Genomic DNA, 25,036 nt, shown 5'->3' on the forward strand with positions numbered 1-25,036 from the left:
TAACACAACGAATATGACAAAATTATATTATTAACTTAACGAACAGATCCAAAACTAAACAAAGTTTTCCGTCCTGCACAAATGGGACCCTTCACTGAGAACATCTGAACTCCATCATTTGGAGGGGTGGGGAGGTTCACCTACTTTCAGCTATGTAGGTAGGTAGAATGGTCACCTGTCCATAAACTTCTAGCCATGTAGAGTATTATCTGGTTTATTCATTGGTCTTATCCCCAATTCTTGATTGCATGACCTGTTTTGTACAGCACTATGGAAGAGAAAACGATATATATATTATATAATATAAATATAATACGTTTTAGTCAATATGTCTGTAACGATTAAAAATAAAGTTGCTAATTGTCTCCCCCTCTTACCAGTCTTCATATTCTCTTCCAGGAAAACAGAAATACCTTTGTGCCAGCCGTAATGATTGCACGATCGACAAATTCCGCAGGAAAAACTGTCCGTCATGCCGTTTGCGGAAATGTTATGAGGCTGGCATGACATTAGGCGGTAGGTGTGCTTATATTTATTACATATCCATTTTCCCAAAATACGCGCAGACCAGTGTATAAACATCTATTGTAACAAATACATTTGTCTAAAATAAAATGTTTTTGGATTCAGAATAAAATGCTGCACTACCTGTCTGATTTATATGTACCATATGTCTGACGTTTAGCCAACTTCATATTATGCCGTGTGCTGGGAGAACATTAATCTGTTACCTTCATTTTTTAGTTTTGTTTTTTTACTGGGTTTGCAAGAAGGGATGGGGCAAAAACAGCATGTGTAAAGTTCAGATTCCATTTTATTCAGATTCTTATGTCAAAGTGTCAGAGAACTAACGCGTTTCAGGGATTCCAAAAGTTCCCCTTTAGGGCTACAACTACCACCTAAGGCAGCTGTCTCCAAACTGCAGCCCAGGGAATGTATGCGGCCCTTTTCTTGACTTTATCTGGCTCTTGTGGCACCGTTCCTTCCCACTGACACCATCCATGGGGCACCATTCCTCCCCACTGCCACCATCCATGGGGCACCATTCCTCCCCACTGACACCATCCATGGGGCACCATTCCTCCCCACTGCCACCATCCATGGGGCACCATTCCTTCCCACTGACACCATCCATGGGGCACCATTCCTCCCCACTGACACCATCCATGGGGCACCATTCCTCCCCACTGCCACCATCCATGGGGCACCATTCCTTCCCACTGACACCATCCATGGGGCACCATTCCTTCCCACTGACACCATCCATGGGGCACCATTCCTCCCCACTGACACCATCCATGGGGCACCATTCCTTCCCACTGACACCATCCATGGGGCACCATTCCTTCCCACTGACACCATCCATGGGGCACCATTCCTTCCCACTGACACCATCCATGGGGCACCATTCCTTCCCACTGACACCATCCATGGGGCACCATTCCTCCCCACTGCCACCATCCATGGGGCACCATTCCTTCCCACTGACACCATCCATGGGGCACCATTCCTCCCCACTGCCACCATCCATGGGGCACCATTCCTCCCCACTACCACCATCCATGGGGCACCATTCCTCCCCACTGCCACCATCCATGGGGCACCATTCCTTCCCACTGACACCATCCATAGGGCACCATTCCTTCCCACTGACACCATCCATGGGGCACCATTCCTTCCCACTGACACCATCCATGGGGCACCATTCCTTCCCACTGACACCATCCATGGGGCACCATTCCTCCCCACTGACACCATCCATGGGGCACCATTCCTTCCCACTGACACCATCCATGGGCCACCATTCCTCCCCACTGCCACCATCCATGGGGCACCATTCCTTCCCACTGACACCATCCATGGGGCACCATTCCTTCCCACTGACACCATCCATGGGGCACCATTCCTCCCCACTGACACCATCCATGGGGCACCATTCCTTCCCACTGACACCATCCATGGGGCACCATTCCTCCCCACTGACACCATCCATGGGGCACCATTCCTCCCCACTGACACCATCCATGGGGCACCATTCCTTCCCACTGGAGTTACAGAGAAGATCTAGTGTTAGAATTATTCCTCTCGCTGTAATGATCGCAGCGATACCTCACATGTGTGGTTTGAACACAGTTTACATATGTGGGCGGGACTTGGGTATGCGTTCGCTTCTGTGCGCAGGCTCACAGGGACGGCACGTTTTACTTTGTTTATTGTCTTTTCCTACTTATTTTACCTTTTTATTTTTACCTTGCTTCCCCCCCCCACCTGACACACTGCTACCCCCCCTCACCTGACACACTGCTTCCCCCCCCCCGACACACTGCTCCCCCCCCTCACCTGACACACTGCCCCCCCACCTGACACACTGCTACCCCCCCACCCTGACACACTGCTTCCCCCCCTGACACACTGCTACCCCCCCTCACCTGACACACTGCTACCCCCCCTCACCTGACACACTGCCCCCCACCTGACACACTGCCCCCCACCTGACACACTGCTACCCCCCACCCTGACACACTGCTTCCCCCCCCCCGACACACTGCTACCCCCTCACCTGAAACACTGCTACCCCTTCTCACCTGAAACACTGCCCCCCACCTGAAACACTGCTACCCCCCCACCCTGAAACACTGCTACCCCTCCTCACCTGACACACTGCCCCCCACCTGAAACACTGCTACCCCCCCACCCTGAAACACTGCTACCCCTCCTCACCTGACACACTGCCCCCCACCTGAAACACTGCTACCCCCCCACCCTGAAACACTGCTACCCCTCCTCACCTGACACACTGCCCCCCACCTGAAACACTGCTACCCCCCCACCCTGACACACTGCTACCCCTCCTCACCTGACACACTGCCCCCCACCTGACACACTGCTACCCCTCCTCACCTGACACACTGCCCCCCCTCCTCACCTGACACACTGCCCCCCACCTGACACACTGCTACCCCCCACCCTGACACACTGCTCCCCCCTCTCCCTGACACAATGATCCCCCCCCCTCCCTGACACACTGCTACCCCTCCTCACCTGACACACTGCCCCCCACCTGAAACACTGCTACCCCCCCCCCCACCCTGACACACTGCTTCCCCCCCCACCCTGACACAATGATCTCCCCCCCCCTCCCTGACACACTGCTCCCCCTCCCTGACACACTGTTCTCCCCCCACCCAGACACACTGCTCTCTCCCCCTCCCTGACACTAGGAGTGATGCAAGTATAGGGGGGAGTATGGAGAATGCATGGAGTGTGCTGGGAATATAGGAAAATAGGGACATTTTTTCATTTTTTTTTATTTATTTACGAGGGGGGCGCAGGTAGCTGGTTTTGCCTAGGGTGCAAAATAGTCTAGCACCGGCCCTGATTACAAGGAATGTAAACATCCCTTGTAATAGAAATAAGTAGGACAGGTCCTCTTTATTGTGAGATCCGGGGTAAAAAAGACCTCACATCTAGCTTCAAAGCAGTAAAAAAATAAAAATAATAAAATAAAAAAAGGGGCCCTTTAAGGCCGGAGAGTGGAAGTGATGTATGACGTCGCTCCGGTCCTCCAAGGGCATAGAGTTGAGTTGGGGTCATCTTGCCGTCACTCAACTTCCTGCACAGCACCACAGGGAATTGGATCGTTTTCCCCGCTACCAATGGCTGCGGTAAGCAGGGAAATGACCAGAACCACTTTTATGTGAAAGGGGACCGCCTGCTGTGTACAAATATCTCAGGGGTATGGCAGTCAAAATTTATGTCAAAATAGCGACATAAATACACGCGGAAGTGATGAAAGTTTATGTGTGTAAAGGCAGGCGTCCCAATACTTTTGGTAAAATAGTGTGTATACTGAAAGAAAATAAAAATGATATTTATAAATACATACACAGTATATAAATAAATATATCCAATGGGGTTTAGCCCCGCCCCTATAGGCTTGGATTTCAATCTACTCTAAAGCTGATCTCATTCAGTCTTGCACAGTTGTACAGGCTCCTCCCCTATACTGAACCGGCTTACTCTGATTTCACTGCACACTGCGAGCTTCTCGCAGCATCCATCAGAAGCTGCAGCAAATCACACAGAGCCCCCCTTATATCCTGGCTGGAGGATGTCCAGCAGTATCTAGTGCTTTCCTCCCCATCCTGACTGTCCCTGGCCCCTCCCCTTTCATTGGTTGGATTTCAGTTCTTCCAATCTTGGGGAATCAGCATCACATGTCAGTGATACCTAGGGCGTGTTCATGCAATTGTAGCCTGCCTAGGAACGCCCACTCCTCCAGACTGACACCCACCCATCAAGCCATTCTGATATTGGGATAACTCCTCCCAAAGAGCCAGCCCACTGCCTTCTTTAGGGCTCTTGAAAGACGTACCCAATCAGGGGACAGTTATGTTATCAGGAAGCTATATATAGCACTCTACTGGCCCCTCCCACCTGCCATGATCTGCCTGCATTGCATTGGGAAGCACAGAAACCCAGTGATGACATCAGTGATGACAGCCCCTTCCTCCAGCCATGATCTGCCTGCATTGCATTGGGAAGCACAGAAAACCAGTGATGACATCAGTGATGACAGCCCCTTCCTCCAGCCATGATCTGCCTGCATTGCATAGAGAAGCCTAGAGTCCCTGTGCCGACAGCCCCTCCCATTGGCCATGACCTGCCTGCATTGCATAGAGAAACCCAGAGTCCCAGTGATGACATCAGTGATGACAGCCCTTCCCATTGGCCATGATCTGCCTGCATTGCATAGAGAAGCCCAGAGACCCAATGATGACATCTGTGATGACAGCCCCTCCCACCAGCCATGATCTGCCTGCATTGCATAGAAAAGCCCAGAGACCCAGCGATGACATCAGCGATGATGGCCCCTCCCACCAGCCATCATCCGCCTGCATTGCATAGAGAAGCCCAGAGACCTGTTGATTATATCAGTGATGACGGCCCCTCCCACCAGCCATCATCCGCCTGCAATGCATAGAAAAGTCCAGAGTCCCAGTGATGACAGCCCCTCCCACCAGCCATGATCCACCTGCAATGCATAGAAAAGCCCAGAGATAGGGATGATCGAACTTCTCAAAAGTTCGGTTCGACCAGAACACCCGAACTTCCCGAAAGTTCGACCCGGATTTCAGAACCCCATTGAAATCAATGGGACCCGAACTTCGGTAATTAAAAAACACCATTTTGAAGCCCTAAAACCCAATAAATGCCCCTAAAAAGTGCCTAGGGTTCTGGGTCATGCCCCAGGGACTATTAATCACACAAAAAAAAGTTATTAAAGATTGTCATTTTTTGATAGACGCCCAAAAAATGCCCAAAAAAACGCCTGCGCCAAAAAAAACGCCCAGGTGTGTTGTTGCAGGCGTTTTTTTGCGCATTTTTTGGGGTCTTTGGAGGCAGGCAAAACATCTGAACTTCTGTGTAGGGGTATATATACACACACACTTATATGTATTTATACACATACACACATATAGGTGTTATAGCAGAGAAGCCATATGGGTGTTAATTATTTCATTAGCGCAAGCATAGGTTTCTGCTACTTTCACACCTATATGTGTATATATACATACATGTGTGTGTGTATATATACCCCTACACAGAAGTTCAGATGTTATGCCTGACTCCAAAAATGTCCTCACAAAAGCCCTATAAACGCCTGCAACAAAAAGCAGGGTGACAGGGGCGAAGCCATATCGCTGTTCTATAAGTGTCCTAAGAGAAACGATCTTTTCTCTATAGCGGTCACCCTGACATGGAAGGGTTTTGTCACCCTGCCATAGCAGTCAGAGTCAGTTAACCCTACACTACACTACGGTCCCCTTACACTTAACACTTTCCCTACAGAAACTAGATTATTAAATCTAACTATAGTGGAAAATAGTATCCTAACTACACTAGATATCCCTTTCCTCACACTAATAATTGCTAAATGACACTTTGAAGCACATCGTAACAGAACTGCTTCCACTCTCTTCCACATCCCTGTATTACAATGCTAGGAATTTGGCGGGGGCGATCTTATATACTGGGGGGCGTATTCACTAATGATTGGCCTCTGGACCCCCTAGTCACTCCAATCACATTCCTAGCATTCTCCTGCCCCCTCAATTGGCTTTTACTGATGGTTCTGGTCCTAACACGGGCTTTTAAAGCCCATTTCCTGTCCCATTGCATTTTGGTCGGTTCTGGTTGCCGAATTCCGAACTTTTTCAGCAAAAAGTTCGGAATTCGGCTGAGCCTCGAACAGCCAATGTTCGGGTCGAACCGAACCGTTCGATCATCCCTACCCAGAGACCCGGTGATGACATCAGTGATGATGGCCCCTCCCACCGGCCATGATCCGCCTGCAATGCATAGAAAAGCCCAGAGACCCGGTGATGACATCAGTCATAATGGCCCCTCCCACCAGCCATGATCCGCCTGCATTGCATAGAAAAGCCCAGAGACCCGGTGATGACATTAGTAATGATGGCCCCTCCCATCAACCATAATCCGCCTGCATTGCATAGAGAAGCCCAGAGACCCGGTGATGACATCAGTGATGATGTCCCCTCCCACCAGCCATGATCCGCCTGCATTGCATAGAGAAGCACAGAGACCCAGTGATGATATCAGTGGGCCTAAAATAAGAGATTTTAAAGTTTCCTAGCATGTTGATGAGGGGTGGACTGCAAAATATAAGCAGATTATACATCAGCTTTCAAAAGGAAGCATTCTAAGTGTAAGCTCCAGTGTTTGGTAATGATAAAAGAATTGGAAAGATATTTGTATGGAGTTGTTTTTCTCTCTCTCTCTCCTCTATGGAGTCAGTAACAAACAGGCCACATTTCATTGCCCTGACAGCACAGTTCCTGAGGTCAGCCTGACCTCTTTCTCTTGGCTCGGCTATCCTTCTCCTTTCATTTTATAGCAGGATGATGTTTGTTTGAAGTTAACCAGTTAGAAGACGGAGGCAGCCGAGTGGAGACTATAAAAAGTGATGGATTGGCAGAGAACGTAGGATGCAGGGCACCTGATAAGGAGCTTATATTCATACATGTGCCAAGGGAAGCTAATCAATCACTCCATCCTACCACAGCGCCAACCAATCAAAATGTTTATATTCTACCCAGAGTAGAAGTGGACTTTTCTATTTTTCCTTTTTTTTTTTTTTTTTTTTTTTACAGGCTTAAAATATTAAAGGGACCATTAACCACTTCTGGACCAAAAGATTTTCCCCCTAATGACCAGGCCATTTTTTTGCGATTCGGCACTGCGTTATTTTAACAGACAATTGCGCGGTCGTGCTTTGCTTTACCCAAATAACATTTAGGTCTTTTTTTTCTGACAAATAGAGTTTTCTTTTGGTGGTATTTGATCACTGCTGCAGTTTTTATTTTCTGCGCAACAAACAAAAAAAAGCGACAATTCTCCAAAAAAAAAAAAAAAAAGAAGCAATATTTTTTACTTTCTGCTATAAAACGTTCCCAATAAAAAAATTAAAAATATTTTTTTCATCATTTTAGGCCAATTTCTATTCTGCCACATATTTTTTGTTAAAAAAAATCCCAATAAGTGTATTTTGATTGGTTTGCGCAAAAGTTATCGCGTCTACAAACTATGAGAAAGATTTATGTCATTTTTATTTATTTATTTTTATACTAGTAATGGCCAGAATCAGCGATTTTTAGCAGGACTGCAACATTGCGGACAGATCGGACACCTTACACTTTTGGGGGTACCAGTGACATTACTACAGTAATCAGTGCTAAAAATATTCACTGTTGCTGCAATTATTATTATTATTATATAGAATTTATATAGCGCTGAAAGTTTACGCAGCGCTTTACAACTTGAGGGTAGACAGTACAAATACAATACACTTTAATACAGTAGGAATCAGAGGGCCCTGCTCATTAGAGCTTACAATCTAAGACTGTAATAATGACACTGGCAGGGAAGGGTTAACACTGGCGGCATTCAAGGGGTTAAGTGTGCTCCTAGGAAGTGCTTTCTAACTGTATGGGGGATGGACTCAATAGATGAGCACAGAGGTCCGTGTTTCTAAGTAGTAGAACACAGGATCCCTTTGTTCATCTGTAACAAAACAGCGGTCGGCCTTGTTTACATAGGCAGACCCCCCCCCCCCCGTTCCATCTCCATGGGGAGCAATCATGGGTGGCCAGTGGACATAACGGCAGACCCACTGGTTGGCTCCCCCTTTGGCAAATCTGGGCGCTCCCTTGGGCCTGCTTTTCTTCAGCAGGGACAGGGAAGATGGTTAAAATTGATGGGAAGATGGATGGAGCCAAATACAGGACCATTCTGGAAGAAAACCTGATGGAGTCTGCAAAAGACCTGAGACTGGGACGGAGATTTGTCTTCCAACAAGACAATGATCCAAAACATAAAGCAACATCTACAATGGAATGGTTCACAAATAAACATATCTAGGTGTGAGAATGGCCAAGTCAAAGTCCAGACCTGAATCCAATCGAGAATCTGTGGAAAGAACTGAAAACTGCTGTTCACAAACGCTCTCCATCCAACCTCACTGAGCTCGAGCTGTTTTGCAAGCAGGAATGGGCAAAAATTTCAGTCTCTCGATGTGCAAAACTGATAGAGACATACCCCAAGCGACTTACAGCTGTAATCGCATCAAAAGGTGGCGCTACAAAGTACAGTAAAACCTTGGATTGCGAGCATAATTCGTTCCGGAAGCATGCTTGTAATCCAAAGCACTCTTATATCAAAGCAAATTTCCCCATAAGAAATCATGGAAACTCAGATGATTCGTTCCACAAACATTTATTCATAAGTCCTTCAGTTTATAGTCCATATAAAAAGATTATAGCATTGCGAGAGGTTATATAACCATAAAATGTCCATCCACAAATAGCCGCTTCCACAAGTGGATTAGAAGCAAAATTCAGCAGGAGCTACAGAGTATGAAAGAGAAGAGAGGCGCCTCTAAGTGTAGCAATATGGTTCCATTTAATGAAGGTACAACATTTAGCAACTCACATGGTTGATGAATAAAACAGGCACATCTAAGTATGCAGGCATCCGGGGTAAAGCTGTCCACATAGACTATCTTCTGCACCGCCGACTGCCAGTCTGTAATCCTGACCGGGAAGACCACCCTGCAGTAAAGCGATCTGAAAGCGAGGGTCAGCATGGAAGGGATGACGTAGATAGTGGTGTGGAGGACGGTCTATGTGGACAGCTTTAGCCTGGATGCCTGCATCCTTAGATGTGCCTGTTCCAATCATCAACCATCTGAGTTGCTAAAGTTTGTACCTTCATTAAATTTAACCATATTGCTACACTTAGAGGTGCCTCTCTTCTCTTTTCTACTCAGCTGTGACTTGAGGCTACTTGTATATCAAGACATCGCTTGTATATCAAGTCAAAATTTATTTGAAAATTTTGCTTGTCTTGCAAAGCGCTCTTAAACCAAGTTACTCTCAAACCAAGGTTTTACTGTATTAACTTAAGGGGGCTGAATAATTTTGCACGCCCAATTTTTCAGTTTTTTATTTGTTAAAAAAGTTTGAAGTATCCAATAAATTTCGTTCCACTTCATGATTGTGTCCCACTTGTTGTTGATTCTTCACAAAAAATTACAGTTTTATATCTTTTTGTTTGAAGCCTGAAATGTGGCAAAAGGTCGCAAAGTTCAAGGGGGGCGAATACTTTCGCAATGCACTGTATGTATATGTATATGTATATATATATATATATATATATATATATATATACACACACACACACACACACACACACACAGACACACATACAGTGCTCAGCATAAATGAGTACACCCCAGCAGATTTGTCAGAATGCCTTTACTTTCCTTCCAGAATCAACATTTTCTATGGGACACTATACAACAAAATACTCCCGCAAATGCGGGCCTTTAATTGCAACCTAGATTTGTTAATTTGCAAACACAAAAGGGCTTTCATCCGTTCAAAAAAACGAATATTGACAGTTTGGGGTGGAGGAACTTAACTGGCCTGCACAGAGTCCTGGCCTCAACCGATAGAATACCTTTGGGATGAATTAGGACAGAGATTGCGAGCCAGGCCTTCTCGTCCAACATCTATGGTCAAACATTCCCATAGACACACTCCTAAACCTTGTGGACAGCCATCCCAGAAGAGTTGAAGTTGTTATAGCTGCAAAGGGTGGGCCAACTCAATATTGAACCCTACAGACCAAGACTGGGATGCCATTAAAGTTCACGTGCGTGTAAAGGCAGGCTTGAAAATATAGTTAATATATATTTTTTTTTTTAGCAGCGGCCATAGAGAATAAAATGGTGGGTGTTGTATTTATGTCACACGGTATTTGCACAAGCGTTTTTTTTACATGCACATTTTTTTTGAAAGTATACACTTTACCCATTTCCCGCTATAGCATGGCTCTACATTTCTGGGAGGACGTCCCTGGACATACTCCCGTGTGCCCCCTGGGGCAAGCACAGGGGACGCTCTGTGACCGCTGTGTGCTTTGGACACAGCTGATCATAGATCAGGGCGAAGGGCCAATCACAACAGCCCTTTACCATGTACTCAGCTGTGTCCAATCACAGTTGTCACAATGTAAACAGCGGTTTGCGATTATCAGATCTCCTTTCCTCCCACAGAGACAGCATGTGAAAAAAAGAAGATCTGATCACTGATGATCAGTGCCCCCTCACTAGTGCCAGTGTAGTTTATCAGTGTCCATCAGTGCAGCCTCATTGGTGCCCATCATTGCAGCCTCATCAGTGCCCATCAGTGAAGAAGAAAAATTACTTATTGGCAACATTTTATAGCAGAAACAAAGAAAGTTTTTTTTTTTTGTCAAAATTTTGCCAAAAAAAACCCCAAAAAAAAATAAAAACGCTAATGGGGTTGAATACCACCAAAAGAAAGCTCTGCCTCAAAAAAATGATAAAAATTTCATATGGGTACAGTGTTGCATGACTGCGTAATTGTTATTCAAAATGTGACAGCACTGAAAGCTGAAAATTAACCTGGGCAGGAATTGGTGGAAAGTGCCCAGTATTGAATTGGTATTGAATTTTAGTGCATAGAAACACAATACCCAACTTTTGCTAAAATATAAGAGGATGTTGCAAAAGTAAATACCTAACTTTTCAGGCTTTAAAATTGTGCAGACGTGGAACGGCGCCAACATCCTTTGTGATTATATGGGCCATGACAGGTCCTCTTTATGGAGAGATCTGGGGTCCTTTACATGCTTAGATCAGGTGTCCACATGCTGTTGGCTATATAACTAGCTGTGATGGTCAAGGGTCCACATGCTTTTGGCTGTATGGTCAACTATGATGGTCCGGTGACCACATGCTTTTGGCCATATAGGCAAGTATAACGGTCAGGTGTCCATATACATTTGGATATACAGTGCATGAAAGCCTTGCAAAATTTGCATACTTTTGGCCATGTAGTTGAGATGGTCAGGGATCCACGTGTTTTTGGCAATATAAGTAGTTGTGAAGATCAAGGGTCCATGTGCTTTTGGTCATATAGGTATCTGTGATGGTCTCGGCTCCACATACTTTTGGCCATAGAGGAATTTGTGATGTTCAGGAATCTATGTGCTTCTGCCCATATAGGTAGCTGTGATGGTCAAGGGTCCACATGCTTTGGGCCAAATACAGGCATACCCCACTTTTAAGTACACAATGGGACCAGAGCATGTATGTAAAACGAAAATGTACTTAAAGTGAAGCAATACCTTTTTTCATTTCTCAATGCATGTAAATACACTAGCTCCATAGGAAATCTTGGTCAGCTTGAGATGGCATTGCTCCCAAACCATGTGACAAGGACACCAAGCTTGGGGAGCACGTTAAGGGGATTCAGGACTATGACATAGTAGATTTCCTAGGCAAGCTGGCCAGCCACAAACAGGATATGTTGTAGTCCTGGGTCCCCTCTCAGTGATCCCTAAGTTTAGTATCCCTGTCACTTATGGTTTGGGAGCAGTGCCATGTCAAGCTGACCAAGATTACCTATAGACGCCAATGTTAAAAACCAGGAGTAGTGTCATGCCAAGCTGAACAAGCTGTGTCCTTACTCGCGAGTGTACTTAAAGTGAGTGTACTTAAAGCGGGGTATGCCTGTACATAGTTGTGATAATCAAGTGTTCACATGCTTTTGGCCACATCAATCCCTGAATAGGACTGCGTAATTGTCATTCAAAATGTGACAGCGCTGAAAGCTGAAAATTAACCTGGGCAGGAATTGGGGGAAAGTGCCCAGTATTGAATTGGTATTGAATTTTAGTGCATAGAAAACACAATACAATACCCAACTTTTGCTAAAATATAAAAGATGATGTTACATAAGTAAATATCTAACATTTCATGCTCGGCTCCACATACTTTTGGCCATATAGGTACTTGTGATGTTCAGGGGTCTTTGTGCTTATGCCCATATAGGTAGCTGTGATGGTCAAGGGTCCACATCACATGCTTTGGGCCAAATACATAGTTGTGATGATCAGGTGTTCACATGGTTTTGGCCACATAGATCCCTGAATATCACAAATACCTATGTGGCTCAAAGCATGTGGACCCTTGACAATCATAGCTACCTATTTGGCCATAAGCACATAGATCCCTAAACATCACAAATACATATATGGCCAAAAGCATGTGGACCCTTGACCAGCACACCTACCTATATGGCCAAAAGCATGTGGACCCTTGACATCACACATACCTATATGGCCAAAAGCATGTGGACCCTTGACCAGCACACCTACCTATATGGCCAAAAGCATGTGGACCCTTGACCAGCACACCTACCTATATGGCCAAAAGCACATGGACCCTTGACCATCACACCTACTTATATGGCCATAAACCTAGATCCCTGAATATCACAAATCCCTTTGTGCTTATGGCCATATAGGTAGGTGTGATGGTCAAGGGTCCACATGCTTTTGATCATATAAGCAGCTTTGATAGTCAGGTTTGCACGTGCTTTGGACCATATAGGTAGCTGTGATGGTCAGGTTTCCACATGCTTTTGGCCATATAGCCTATATGATATAGGTTAGTGTGACGAGACCCTTGCTCACTCGCTCGCTTCCGCTCTCCCGACACTCCTCTGTTTCTAGTGAGAGTGAGCTTGCAGATCGCAACGTCTGATGGTTCGGTCAACCAAGGCTCCGGGATCCGAACTACAGTTATGTGCCGTTCGGAATCCATTAGAATAAACACCAAGCAGGCTGTATGTAAGTTCAAACAGGAAGACCATTTATTGAAAGTACACAGCACACTTTTATACAGAATTTGGAACATCCTGCCCCCAACCACCGCTTTCCCATTGGTCAATTGCACAGTATATGCCGTTCTCCTTCAGGTCCTCCTTAGCCATGCAAATGAGGACTTGAAAATGAGTCAGCAGGGATTGGGCAGATAGCTTGATTAGAAGGACTGTTATGTGTAATGAGACAGAAACCCCCAGGGGACAATCAATGTACACAATAGCCAGACACAGAACAATGGGAGGTCATTAGCACTTACAATGAGACAGGGCAATCCATATTCCCTCCCAATACACAAACAAAAGAAAAACCTTGCTGACATTGAAAGATATGTAATATACACAGCATTTAGGAATTACAGATTTCATGGCAAATGGGAATAAATCTTAATATTTCTATATGGAGATATTGCTGGCAAATATGAAGCAATCCAAACCCTTACTTATCTGTCTTTAAATTCCAGTGACGGTGAATACTGTCACAGTTAGTATGATGGTCAGGTCTCCATATACATATGAATATACAAAGTATGAAAGCCTTGCAAATTTCTTACTCTCAAAAAAATACCGTATGTAGTTTTCTATGAGCACAAGTGTTGTAATGTGCTCTGTTGTCTTCCATTACTTGCTCAATCATATTAGAGTATCATCCTGGACCTTCCAACCTTACTGATAACATTTCTTCCCTATTTCTCGAAACCATTTCAAGGTCCTGCTGATTCAGTAGAGTGCTAGTCAGGAATGTATCTAGAGAGGATTTTGTGCAGGACTTTCCTCGTTTGGCACATTCACTGTTACACAGCTCAGTATTACCAACATGTGTTAAAAATCATATTTCTTTAGAAATCCTTCCCATTTCATAATTATTCTGAATTCTTTGTACTAGAAGTTATTTGTAACATCAATCAGATCCCCTTACATCAGAGTCTTAATATTTAATATCTAAGGGTAGCAAGGAAGGCCAAAGAAACCAGCGAGACCACGTACTACTCAACACAAAGCCAAGGGTTAATGATATGCAGAACAGCTGCAGAACGTATTTTCTGTACATTTAGGACCCTGGATAAAATAGAATAAGTATCATATGGATACATTGATAACTGCCAATATTCGGGCTATACCCAATTTGAATGACCAGTCCTGATTTTTGGAAAGGCCACATAGTCCCTGTCCTGGCATGTCACAATGCTTGAAGTAGTCAATTGATCGCACTGGAACCTTGAGGTAATTATCTGTAACAATTTAATGCTCAAATTCATTTGTAAATACATTATATTGTCAAAGATATTGGGACACCTGCCTTTACACACACATGAACATTAATTGCATCCCAATCTTAGTCTGTAGGGTTCAATATTGGAGTTGGCCCACCCTTTGCAGCTATAAAAGCTTCAACTATTCTGGGAAGACTGTCCACAAGGTTTAGTAGTGTGTCTATGGGAATGTTTGACCATTCTTCCAGAAGCACATTTGTGAGGTCAGACACCGATGTTGGACAAGTAGGCCTGGCTCGCAGTTTCCGCTCAAATTCATCCCAAAGGTGTTCTGTCGGGTTGAGGTCAGTACTCTGTGCAGGCCAGTCAAGTTCCTCCACCCCAAACTCGCTCATCCATGTCTTTATGGACCTTGCTTTGTGCACTGTTCCAAATCATTTGGCGGAGGGGGGAATTATGGTGTTGGGTTGTTTTTTAGGGGTTACTTAGTTACATAGTAGTTGAGGTTGAATAAATACAATAGTCCATCCAGATCAACCTGTGTAGGTGTGTATGGCCAGTAATCATTTCTCATACCCCTGAATGTTTTGGTCCTTGAGATGTATGTCCAAGAGTCTCTTAAACGTAGCCATACTCCCTGCAGTTACTACCTTTTGTGGCAGAGAATTCCACAGTCTTGTAGCCCTTACTGTAAAAGAACCCCCTGCGTAGCCTGAGGTTAAAAGGCTTCTCCTCTAGTCACAATGAATGGCCTCGTGTCCTCATGCATTCCTTGCGACTGAATCGTTTTTTTTTCTATGCCGAGATCACCCCATTGAGGTATTTGTAAATCGCTATCATGTCCCCTCTTAGACATCTCTTCTCCAGGGAGAATCAAGCGCTTGTTAACTCTCTTCATAATTTAGGTCCTCCAATCCCCTAATTAGTTTAGTTGCCCTTCTCTGGACTCTCTCCAGCTCCGACACATTCCTTCTGAGGACTGGCGACCAGAACTGGACAGAATACTCCAGATGCGGTCAGACCAGTGTTTTATACAGTGGTAGGATTATAGTTTTATCTCTGGAATACATCCCCTTCCCTATGCATGCTAATATTCTGCCGGCTTTGGCAGCCGCAGCCTGACATTGCACACTATTGCGAAGTCTATCTTCTACTAAGACTCCCAATTCTTTCTCCATTTTTGATTCCCCCAGAGGTTCCCTCCCTAAAGTGTATTGTGCTTTTATGTTTTTAGTCCCCAAGTGTAATACCTTACACTTCTCCACATTAAACCTCATTTGCCATGTAGTTGCCCACTTATTACTTATTTTGTTCAGGTCATTCTGTAAGATTTCTGCCTCACGATGTGAAGGTATTGCCCTGCCCAATTTTGTGTCATCAGCAAAAACTGAGATCAAGCTAATGATCCGGTCCTCAATGCTATTTATGAATAAATTGAACAAAATTGGTCCCAGGACTGAGCCTTGGAGGACCCCACCAGTCTGAGTATGCGTCATTTATTACCACCCTTTAGACACGCCCCTTTAACCAGTTCCGTATCCAAGAGCAAACCTTGTGGTCGATGCCTGCAAATTAAGCATTTGTGGGAACTGTATCAAACGCCAAAATCCAGGTAAACCACATCCACTGGTCTCCCCCTGTCTAGCTCACCGCTCACCTCCTCGTAGAATGTTAACAGATTGGTCTGACAAGAATGCCCTTTAGTAAACCCATGCTGATTACTTCTCTGACAAGAACGCCCTTTAGTAAACCCATGCGAGATTACTGCTGATGATGCTATTGTCTTTAGCAAACTCTTGGATATAGTCCCTCATCATCCCTTCCAGAAGTTTACATACTATCGACGTCAGGCTGACTGGCCTATAATTTCCCAGGACATGCCTCTGCCCTTTTTTGAATATCGGATCACGTTAGCTTTCCTCCAGTCCCCTGGTAAAGTTCCTGTCATAATTACTGTCAGCAAAAATCAGGAACAATGGTCTAGATATAACCTTACTGAGTTCTTTGAGTACTCTCGGATGTACGTCTTTCGGGCCTAGCGATTTATTTGTGTTAATTTTATCCAGCCTTTCCCTGATTTCACCCTCTGTTAGCCATAGCGGCAAGTCCAGTGAAGTACTGCTAACCATACAGTCATGGTCAGTGTACCCCTCCTTTTCTTGTGTAAAGACTGAGGAGAAGAAAGCATTCAGCACGGTTGCCTTTTCAGTGTCCTCTGTAACCATCCTCGTTAATTATGTGTGCAACATGCTCTGCCCTAGTTTTTTTGCTGTTGAAATATTTAAAGAATTTCTTAGGGTTCTTTTTACTATCCTCCGCTATTTGTCTCTCGAAGTTGATTTTAGCCATTTTGATTTCGTATTTACTTTTCTTATTAGTTTAGGGTTCTTATGTTCCCCTCTTGCCTTGCTATATTGTGATATACGATAAATGTGATCATCCTGCGATCGCTAGAGCCCAAGTTGTCCCGGACTCCTACATCTGAGATGAGATCTGGGTCATTAGTAATTCATAGATCCAACACTGCATTCATTCTAGTAGGAGAATCCACCAACTGAGACATGTAGTTGTCTCATAAGGTTTCCATGAAGAAATGGGCCTTTGGTGAGTGTGCAGTCCCCTCTTCCCATTCAGTGTCGGGATAATTGAAGTCCCTCGGATCCAATTGATGTTTAGAATAAAACTTTGTTTCGGACTGTTACATTTTGGTGCAGTGTAGGATGTGACAATATCAGGAGTTGGAAGGCTACTCAATTCATTAGTTGGTCATAGATCCTTAATTTTATTATTGCAAGCAACGGGACATATGCAATTCATTTTTCAAGTGGATCACAATTTTACAAGTCTGCATGAATGAACCCCTGACATATCAAAAAAAGCAGGGGGGAAAAACTGTCAGATAGTAAAATAAAAGCATCACACATTACAAACTCTGTAGCTTTATAGGCACACAGTTAACCCCTTGATTGCCCCTAGATGTTAACCCCTTCCCAGCCAGTGTCATTAGTACCGTGTCAATGTACAGTTGTATTACTGATCACTGTATAAGTGTCACTAGTGACAGTGTCAGTTAGTGACTCTTCCAGCCAGTGTCTGTTAGCGCCAGATTGCCCGGCACCCTATCACAGTCCCAGTATGAGTCGCTATAGCTGTGCAAATTAATATTATTATTATACAGGATTTGTATAGCACCAACAGTTTACGCAGCGCTTTACAACATTAGGGCAGATAGTACAGTTATAATACAATTTAATACAGGAGGAATCAGAGAACCCTTCTCATTAGAGCTTACAATCTAAGAGGGAGGGTCAAGAAAAACAAGAGGTAATAACTGTGGGGGGTATGGACTGATAGAGAAAATTAAGTGTGCATTTGTTAGGTGGGGGCAGGATAGGCTTCCCTAAAGAGATGAGATTTCAGGGATCGTCTGAAAGTGGACAGAGTAGGAGATAGTTAGACAGATTGGGGTAGTGAGTTCCACAGGATGGGAGAGGCTCTGGAGAAGTGCTGGAGGTGGGCGTGGGATGAGGTGACAAGGGAGCTAGAGAGCAGGGGGTCTTGGGAGGAACAAAGAGAGCAATTTTTTTGGTAAATTCAAGTATATACACCATAGTTTGTAGACACTATAACTTTTAAACAAAGCAATTAAAGCGGAACTGCACCCAAAAAGGGGAGGTTATGCATTAGGACTCGTTGCCCAGGCCTCTTGCACAATTTTCACTTTTGAGGAACTGGGGGGAAATTTCATTGCCGCAACTCAAAATGGTACTCAGTAGTTTGTATGGCCCCCACGTGCTTTTATGCATGCCTGACAACGTCGGGGCATTCTCCTAATGAGATCATGGATGGTGCCCTGGGGTATTTCCTCCCAGATTTGGACCAGGGCATCACTGAGCTCCTCAACAAACTGAGGTGCAACCTGGAGCTATCGGATGGACCGAAACATAATGTTCTAGAGGTGTTCTTTTGGATTTAGGTCAGGCGAGCGTGGGGTCAATTCAGTGGTATTATTTCCTTCATCCTGCAGGAACTGGCTGAATACTCTCGCCACATGAGGCTAGGTATTATTGTGCACCAGGAGGAAACCAGGACCCACTTCACCAGCATAGGGTCTGACAATGGGTCCAAGGATTTCATCCCAATACCTAATGGCAGTCAGGGTGCCATTGTCTAGCCTGTAGAGGTCTGTGCGTCCTTCCATGGATATGCCTCCCCAGACCATCACTTACCCCCCACCAAACCGGTCATGCTGAACGATGTTACAGGTAGCATAACATTCTCCACGGCTTCTCCAGACCCTTTTACGTCTGTCACATGTGCTCAGGGTGAACTTGCTCTCATCTGTGAAAAGCACAGAGCGCCAGTGGCAGACTTGTGATGAGGAAAAGGGAAGCAGCCATTTTATTTATCAAATATTTATTTATGGAAACCCCAAAACTTATGGGTTTCAGTAACATTTTGACTGTTGAAGCCAGATTGAAAATTATATTTATTTAGACAAACATGTAGGTACATTGTAAGGGAAACCCCAAAACTTATGGGTTTCAGTAACATCTTGACTGTTGAAGCCAGATTGAAAATTATATTTTACAAACATGTAGGTACATGTTTGGAGAGCAATTCAGTACATACATTCTGTTACATAGTTACATAGTAGGTGAGGTTGAATAAAAGACAATAGTCCATCCAGTTCAACCTGTGTAGGTGTGTGTGGCTGTAATCATCTCTAATACCCCTGAATGTTCTGATCCTTGAGATGCACGTCCAGTAGTCTTTTGAAAGCCACCATACTACCAGCAGAAACCACCTCTTGTGGTAGAGAATTCCACAATCTTGTAGCCCTAACAGTAAAGAACCCCCCACGTTGCCTGAGGTTAAAACACTTCTCCTCTAATCGCATTGTATGCCCCCGAGTCCTCATGCAATCCCTTCGACTAAACAGCTTTTTTTCTAAGCTGAGATCCCCATTGAGATATTTAAAAATTGCTATCATGTCCCCCCTCAGGCGTCTCTTCTCCAGGGAGAATAAATCAAGCGATTGCAGACGCTCTTCATAATCAAGGTCCTCCAATCCCCTAATTAGTTTAGTTGCCCTTCTCTGGACTCTCTCCAGCTCCAACACATCCCTCCTGAGGAGGACTGGCGACCAGAACTGGACAGAATACTCCAGATGCAGTCGGACCAGAGTTTTATAAAGTGGAAGGATTATAGTCTTATCTCTGGAATACATCCCTTTCTTTATGCATGCTAATATTCTGCTAGCTTTGGCAGCTGCCGCCTGACATTGCATGCTGTTGCCTAGTCTATCATCAACCAAGACTCCCAGATCTTTCTCCATTTTTGATTCCCCCAAGGGTTCCCTTCCTAACGTGTATTGTGCTTTTATGTTTCTAGTCCCCAAGTGCAAAACCTTACACTTCTCTACGTTAAACCTCATTTGCCAAGTCGTTGCCCACTCCGTTATTTTGTCCAGGTCATTCTGTAGTATATCTGCTTCATGCTGTGCGGTTATTGCCCTGCCCAATTTTGTGTCATCTGCAAAAACTACTATTGAACTACTGACCCCGACCTCAATCTTGTTTATGAATAAATTGAACAAGGTTGGTTGCTAAACATTGCTCTAACTGACTAGGGCCCTTAATACAATTTATATGTTCTAAAGTGGGCGGGACTTAGCTATCTTGTTTCTTTAAAGTCACATCTGAGTCTTTGTTGACATTCTTTAAAATGAGGATGGACATTTAACACTTCCAAAGCTTATTGGCTAAACAGGTCTTCAAGGGTCGAGATAGCAATCTTAACAGCTGGAGCTCTAAATGGCTTTTGGATACAACAGCTGTTATACAATATGACTTCTCACAACATATACATCCAATATATCTGCTTACTCATAAATCCATGTTTCATAATCATAAATAAATGTTTCATAAATAAAATGGCTGCTTCCCTTTTCCTCATCACTTGCCAATTCTGGTGTTCAATGGCAAATGCCAATCGAGCTCAACGGTGCCAGGCAGTGAGCACAGGGCCCACTAGAGGACGTTGTGCCCTGAGGCCACCCTCATTAAGTCTGTTTCTGATTGTTTGGCGAGAGACATTCACACCAGTGGCCTGCTGAAGGTCATTTTGTAGGGGTCTGGCAATGCTCATCCTGTTCCTCCTTGCACAAAGGAGAAGATATTGGTCCTGCTGATGGGTTAAGGACCTTCTATGGCCCTGCTTAGCTCTCCTAGAATCTCCTCTATGCTCTTGAGACTGTGCTGGGACTGACAGCAAACCTTCTTGCAATGGCACGTATTGATGTGCCATCCTGGAGGATTTGGACTGCCTGTGCAACCTCTATAGGGTTCAGGTATCGCCTCATGCTACCAGTAGTGAAAAACAAAAAAAAAAAAAAAAAAAAAGGAGTAGAAAAAAAAAAATGTCACGGGATCTTCACCTGTAAAACCGTTGCTGTTTTGGAGGTCGTCTCATTGTTGCCCATTTAGTGCACCTGGTAATTTCATTACCACCAAAGCAGCTGAAACTGATTAACAACCCCTTCTGTTACCTAACTGACCAGATCAATATCCCAGGAGTTTACTTGACTTGATGCTTTACTCTGGAAAAAAAAGTGTTCCCTAATTTTTTTGAGCAGTGTATTACTATATTACGTCATGTAGTTATTAGTAGAGTTGAACTTAAGTGATACTTAATTATGGAGTCTGTAATACTTCTCTCAAAAAAACTTTCATCTTCAACTTGCAAGACTAGGCATTAATGCATGAAATTAAGAGCAAAAGAAATGTTTAATGGATGAGTGCCTCAAGCGCTTATTTGATCTGTATCAGCCCACAACCAAAAGGAGCTACAAAAGAAGTCCCCCCTCCTTTGTCGGCATCACCACAAAGCACCAATTATTGACCTGCAGTTATTTTATTTATGGACTTATTTTTTCAATTAGGGCCCGAGAGAGTTTATATTCTTTTGCAGATAAACATCACTAGTTGGCCAACGTCCTGCTGATATCCGATTGTCTGCAGTTTGTTACAGCAAACAGTGATGAATACCCATAATTTGCTTTTCTTGTTTTGAATGCTAACAGCTGGATTTATTGGGTTTATAAATCTGTCCGGTCAAAAAAAGACTTGTTATCTAATTAAATAAAATGGGCTTCGAGCTCTTGGATTGTTCCACGACATACAACAAAAACAGTTTGAAAACACAAAGAACACACTAAGCCAAATCCATGGTTTGAGTGAGATGTCCAATAAGCTCATATAGCTGTGATGGTCAGGTGTCCAAACATTTTTGGCCATATAAATAGGTTGGCTCTTTGGGGCCAAGATATGTTGTCCAAATATTAGATCACAATTTAATATGAAAAGATTTTCCCCCAAAGAGTCAGCTTATTTATCCACTTAAGCCCCGGAAGATTTTACCCCCTTCCTGACCAGGGGGTATTTTGCGATTCGGCACTGTGTGAATTTAACGGACAATTGCGCGGTCGTGCGACGCTGTACCTAAACAAATTTGACGTCCTTTTTTTCCCACAAACAGAGCTTTCTTTTGGTGGTATTTGATCACCTGTGCGATTTTTTGATCATGCGCTATAAACAAAAAAAAGAGCGTAAATTTTGCAAAAAGAACAATATTTTTCACATTTTTTTTATATGAAATTCCCCCCAAAAAAAAATGTAAAAATCAAAAATTTTTTAACGTTTTCAGCCAATTTGTTTTATGCTACATATGTTTGGTAAAAAAAAAAAAAAAAACGCAAAAAGCGTATTTTGATTGGTTTGTGCAAAAGTTATCGCATTAACTAACAGAGGGAAAGATTTTTGGCATTTTTGTTGTTTTTTTTTTTTTTTTAACGAGTAATGGCGGCGATCTGCGATTTTTTTTGCGGTACTGCGACATTGCGGCGGACAGATCGGACCCTTGACTGACATCTTTGACACTTTTGGGGTTACCAGTGACATTTCTACAGTAATCAGTGCTATACATATACACTGTTACTGTAAAATTACACTGGCAGTGAAGGGGTTAACTTTTTTTGAGAGGGAGGGGTCATGTGTGTCCCTAGGGGCGTGATTCTAACTGTGATTGGCTGTGGCTTGAGCTGTAGGAACAGTGATCAACGGTCCTACGTAGTAGAACCGTATGATCAGTGTTTCTACACAGGGGAGAATGACAGGCGGCTTGTTTACATCAGCCGCCTGCCTTTCTCCCTCTGCACCGACGATCGCCGAGTGACCGGCGGACATCGGGTCCGCCGGTCACACGCGGGGGGAGTCTATACTGCTGACCGCCGCAGTATATGTACTTGTGGAGGTCGGCAAGTGGTTAAATTATATGGCCAACATTTTCTGGACAGTAGTTCCATAGTAGAGATGACCCAGCACCCAGTATATCCATCAAATTAAAAATCTTTATTGGGTACATGCAAGTCACATCACAAGTACGCTACAGCGTTTCAGCTGTGAGGAAGTCTGCTACAGGCGAAATGTGTTAGCCTACTTGTGATGTGACTTAAATTTAGCCAAGAAAGACCTTTCATTTGACGGATTTATCGGGGCGCCATCTCATCTCTACTATGGAACTTCTGCTCGAGTGTGGGGACACTTTACCTTGAGCACCGGTCTTCAGCCACAAGGAACTGAGAGGGGGTTGAGCTTGGGTATTGTTTATCCCTTAACATTTTCTGGACACCCGACTAGCTATATTACCTTACTGGAAATAAGGAGGGGGGGGGGGGGTTATATGGAGTAGACTCTCCTAAAGCTAAAAAGCAGCCTCCAGTTTTCTGGGAAGGCTTTCCTCAAAATTTTGGTGTGTGTCTGTAGGAACTTGTCTTCATTTGTAAAAGTCAGGTACCAATGTTTCCCGGCGTTCCAATTCATCCCAAACCTTGTTCAGTATGGTTCAGGTCAGGGCTTTGTGCAGGCTAATTTATTTCCTCCAAACTAAACCCAGCAAACCATATGTCCCAAACTTCTAGGGAGGTTGTCCATTAAATTTTGGAGGGAGTCCGTGTGCCCAACCAGCATTTGTAAAATCAGGTACTGATGTTGGACAAAAAGATCTGGCTCGCCATTAGAGTTCCAATTCATCTCAATGGTGGTTGAGGTCCAGGCTCTGTGCAAGCTACTCAAGTTCTTCCACACCAAAGTGGTCAAACCATGTCTATGGAGCTGGCTTTGTATGTGGGAGCACAGACGTGCTGGAAAAGAAAAAGAGCTTCCCTAAACTGGTAACATAAGGTTGGAAGCCACCAATTGTCTAAAATGTCTTGGTATACTATAGCACCCCTACTGAGAACACCTGAACTCCCATCATTTGGAGAGGGGTCTACTTTTGGCTATATAATGTATAGCATGTAGGGTATTTTCTATGAACACGTGTTTTAAATATTTTCACCAACTTACTGGTTCCACTGACTTTCACACATTTTAACATTGAGGTCAGCAAGAGGAACCAGTGAAATCTTCATGGGACCCAGTAGATCCACACCACTAGAAGGGTTGGTTTCCAAGCAGGTTTTTGTAGACGATTTCCCAGAATCAAGGCTGTTTTCGACAGTGTAGACAGCAGGAAAGATTTTATAGGAACTCTGTAAAATAGGATGGGATATGGGTCTAGGTCTTTCTGAATAAAAGAGCAATTTTACCATCCTTCAGATGAGCTGGATTGAGGCAATTGGAAGGAGAGAAGTTCCCAAAGTATGTGAGAAAAAATAATGCCCCATCTTTGGTGTCAGTGGGGGAAATTGCTCCCCTTCAGTGGTGTCATTGGGAGAAATTTTGCCCAGTAATTGGTGTCACTCTTAGAGATTGTGCCCTATCATTGGTGTTATTGGGAGGAATTGTGTCCCATTATTGGTGTCTTTGGGCCTCATTGTTGAGGTCATTGAGAGAAATTTGGGAAATAAATGCCTCCCTGCATTATGCATCTATCACTTCAAAAGGCTGATGCTGCTGATCATCACTAAGTGACTAAATTCAAATAAAACAAATATCACAGCACAAAACCATTGAAGTGCTAAAGACAATGTGTAGAATACCTCTACATACACACACTATATATATATATATATATATATATATATATATATATATATATATATATATATATATATATATATATATATATATATATATATATATATATACACACACACACACACACATATATACATACATACACACATACATACATACATATATACACACACACACACACACACATATACACCCTGAAAAAAACTCAAAACGTTGAGGTTTTTCGGTCTCCAGTAATGTAATTTCCGGTCTGAGTGGAAGTGCGCACGCCGTTGTGTTTTACATAGGACACGGATGCAAGAGCCTCCACAGTGCCTGCATATTTCAAAAGTGATATGAAAATGCGAATGTACATCTGGCGTTTGTAAGTGCTATTCCTTAATTTACATGTCAATAAATATGAACGTATTTCACTATTGGTATTTTTCTGTCTTTCTTGCCATGAGAGATGACCATTAGGAGACTGCAGGAAGCGCCAACCTTATACTTACCAGAGCAAGCATTACAG

General features: G+C 43.8%; 1 protein-coding gene across 1 annotated transcript in view; it reads left to right on the plus strand.

Annotated features, from left to right (window-relative positions):
* The window catches only part of AR (androgen receptor), a 350,307-nt gene that overhangs the window by 265,439 nt on the left and 59,832 nt on the right, over positions 1-25,036 (plus strand). Inside the window, exon 3 of the mRNA XM_082264516.1 lies at positions 400-516. Within this exon, the coding sequence (XP_082120642.1) occupies positions 400-516 (117 nt within the window). The remainder of the gene's footprint in view (positions 1-399; positions 517-25,036) is intronic.

This window comes from Pelophylax lessonae (genome assembly GCF_965119305.1).
Source record: "Pelophylax lessonae genome assembly, chromosome: 7".
Lineage (NCBI taxonomy): Eukaryota > Metazoa > Chordata > Amphibia > Anura > Ranidae > Pelophylax > Pelophylax lessonae.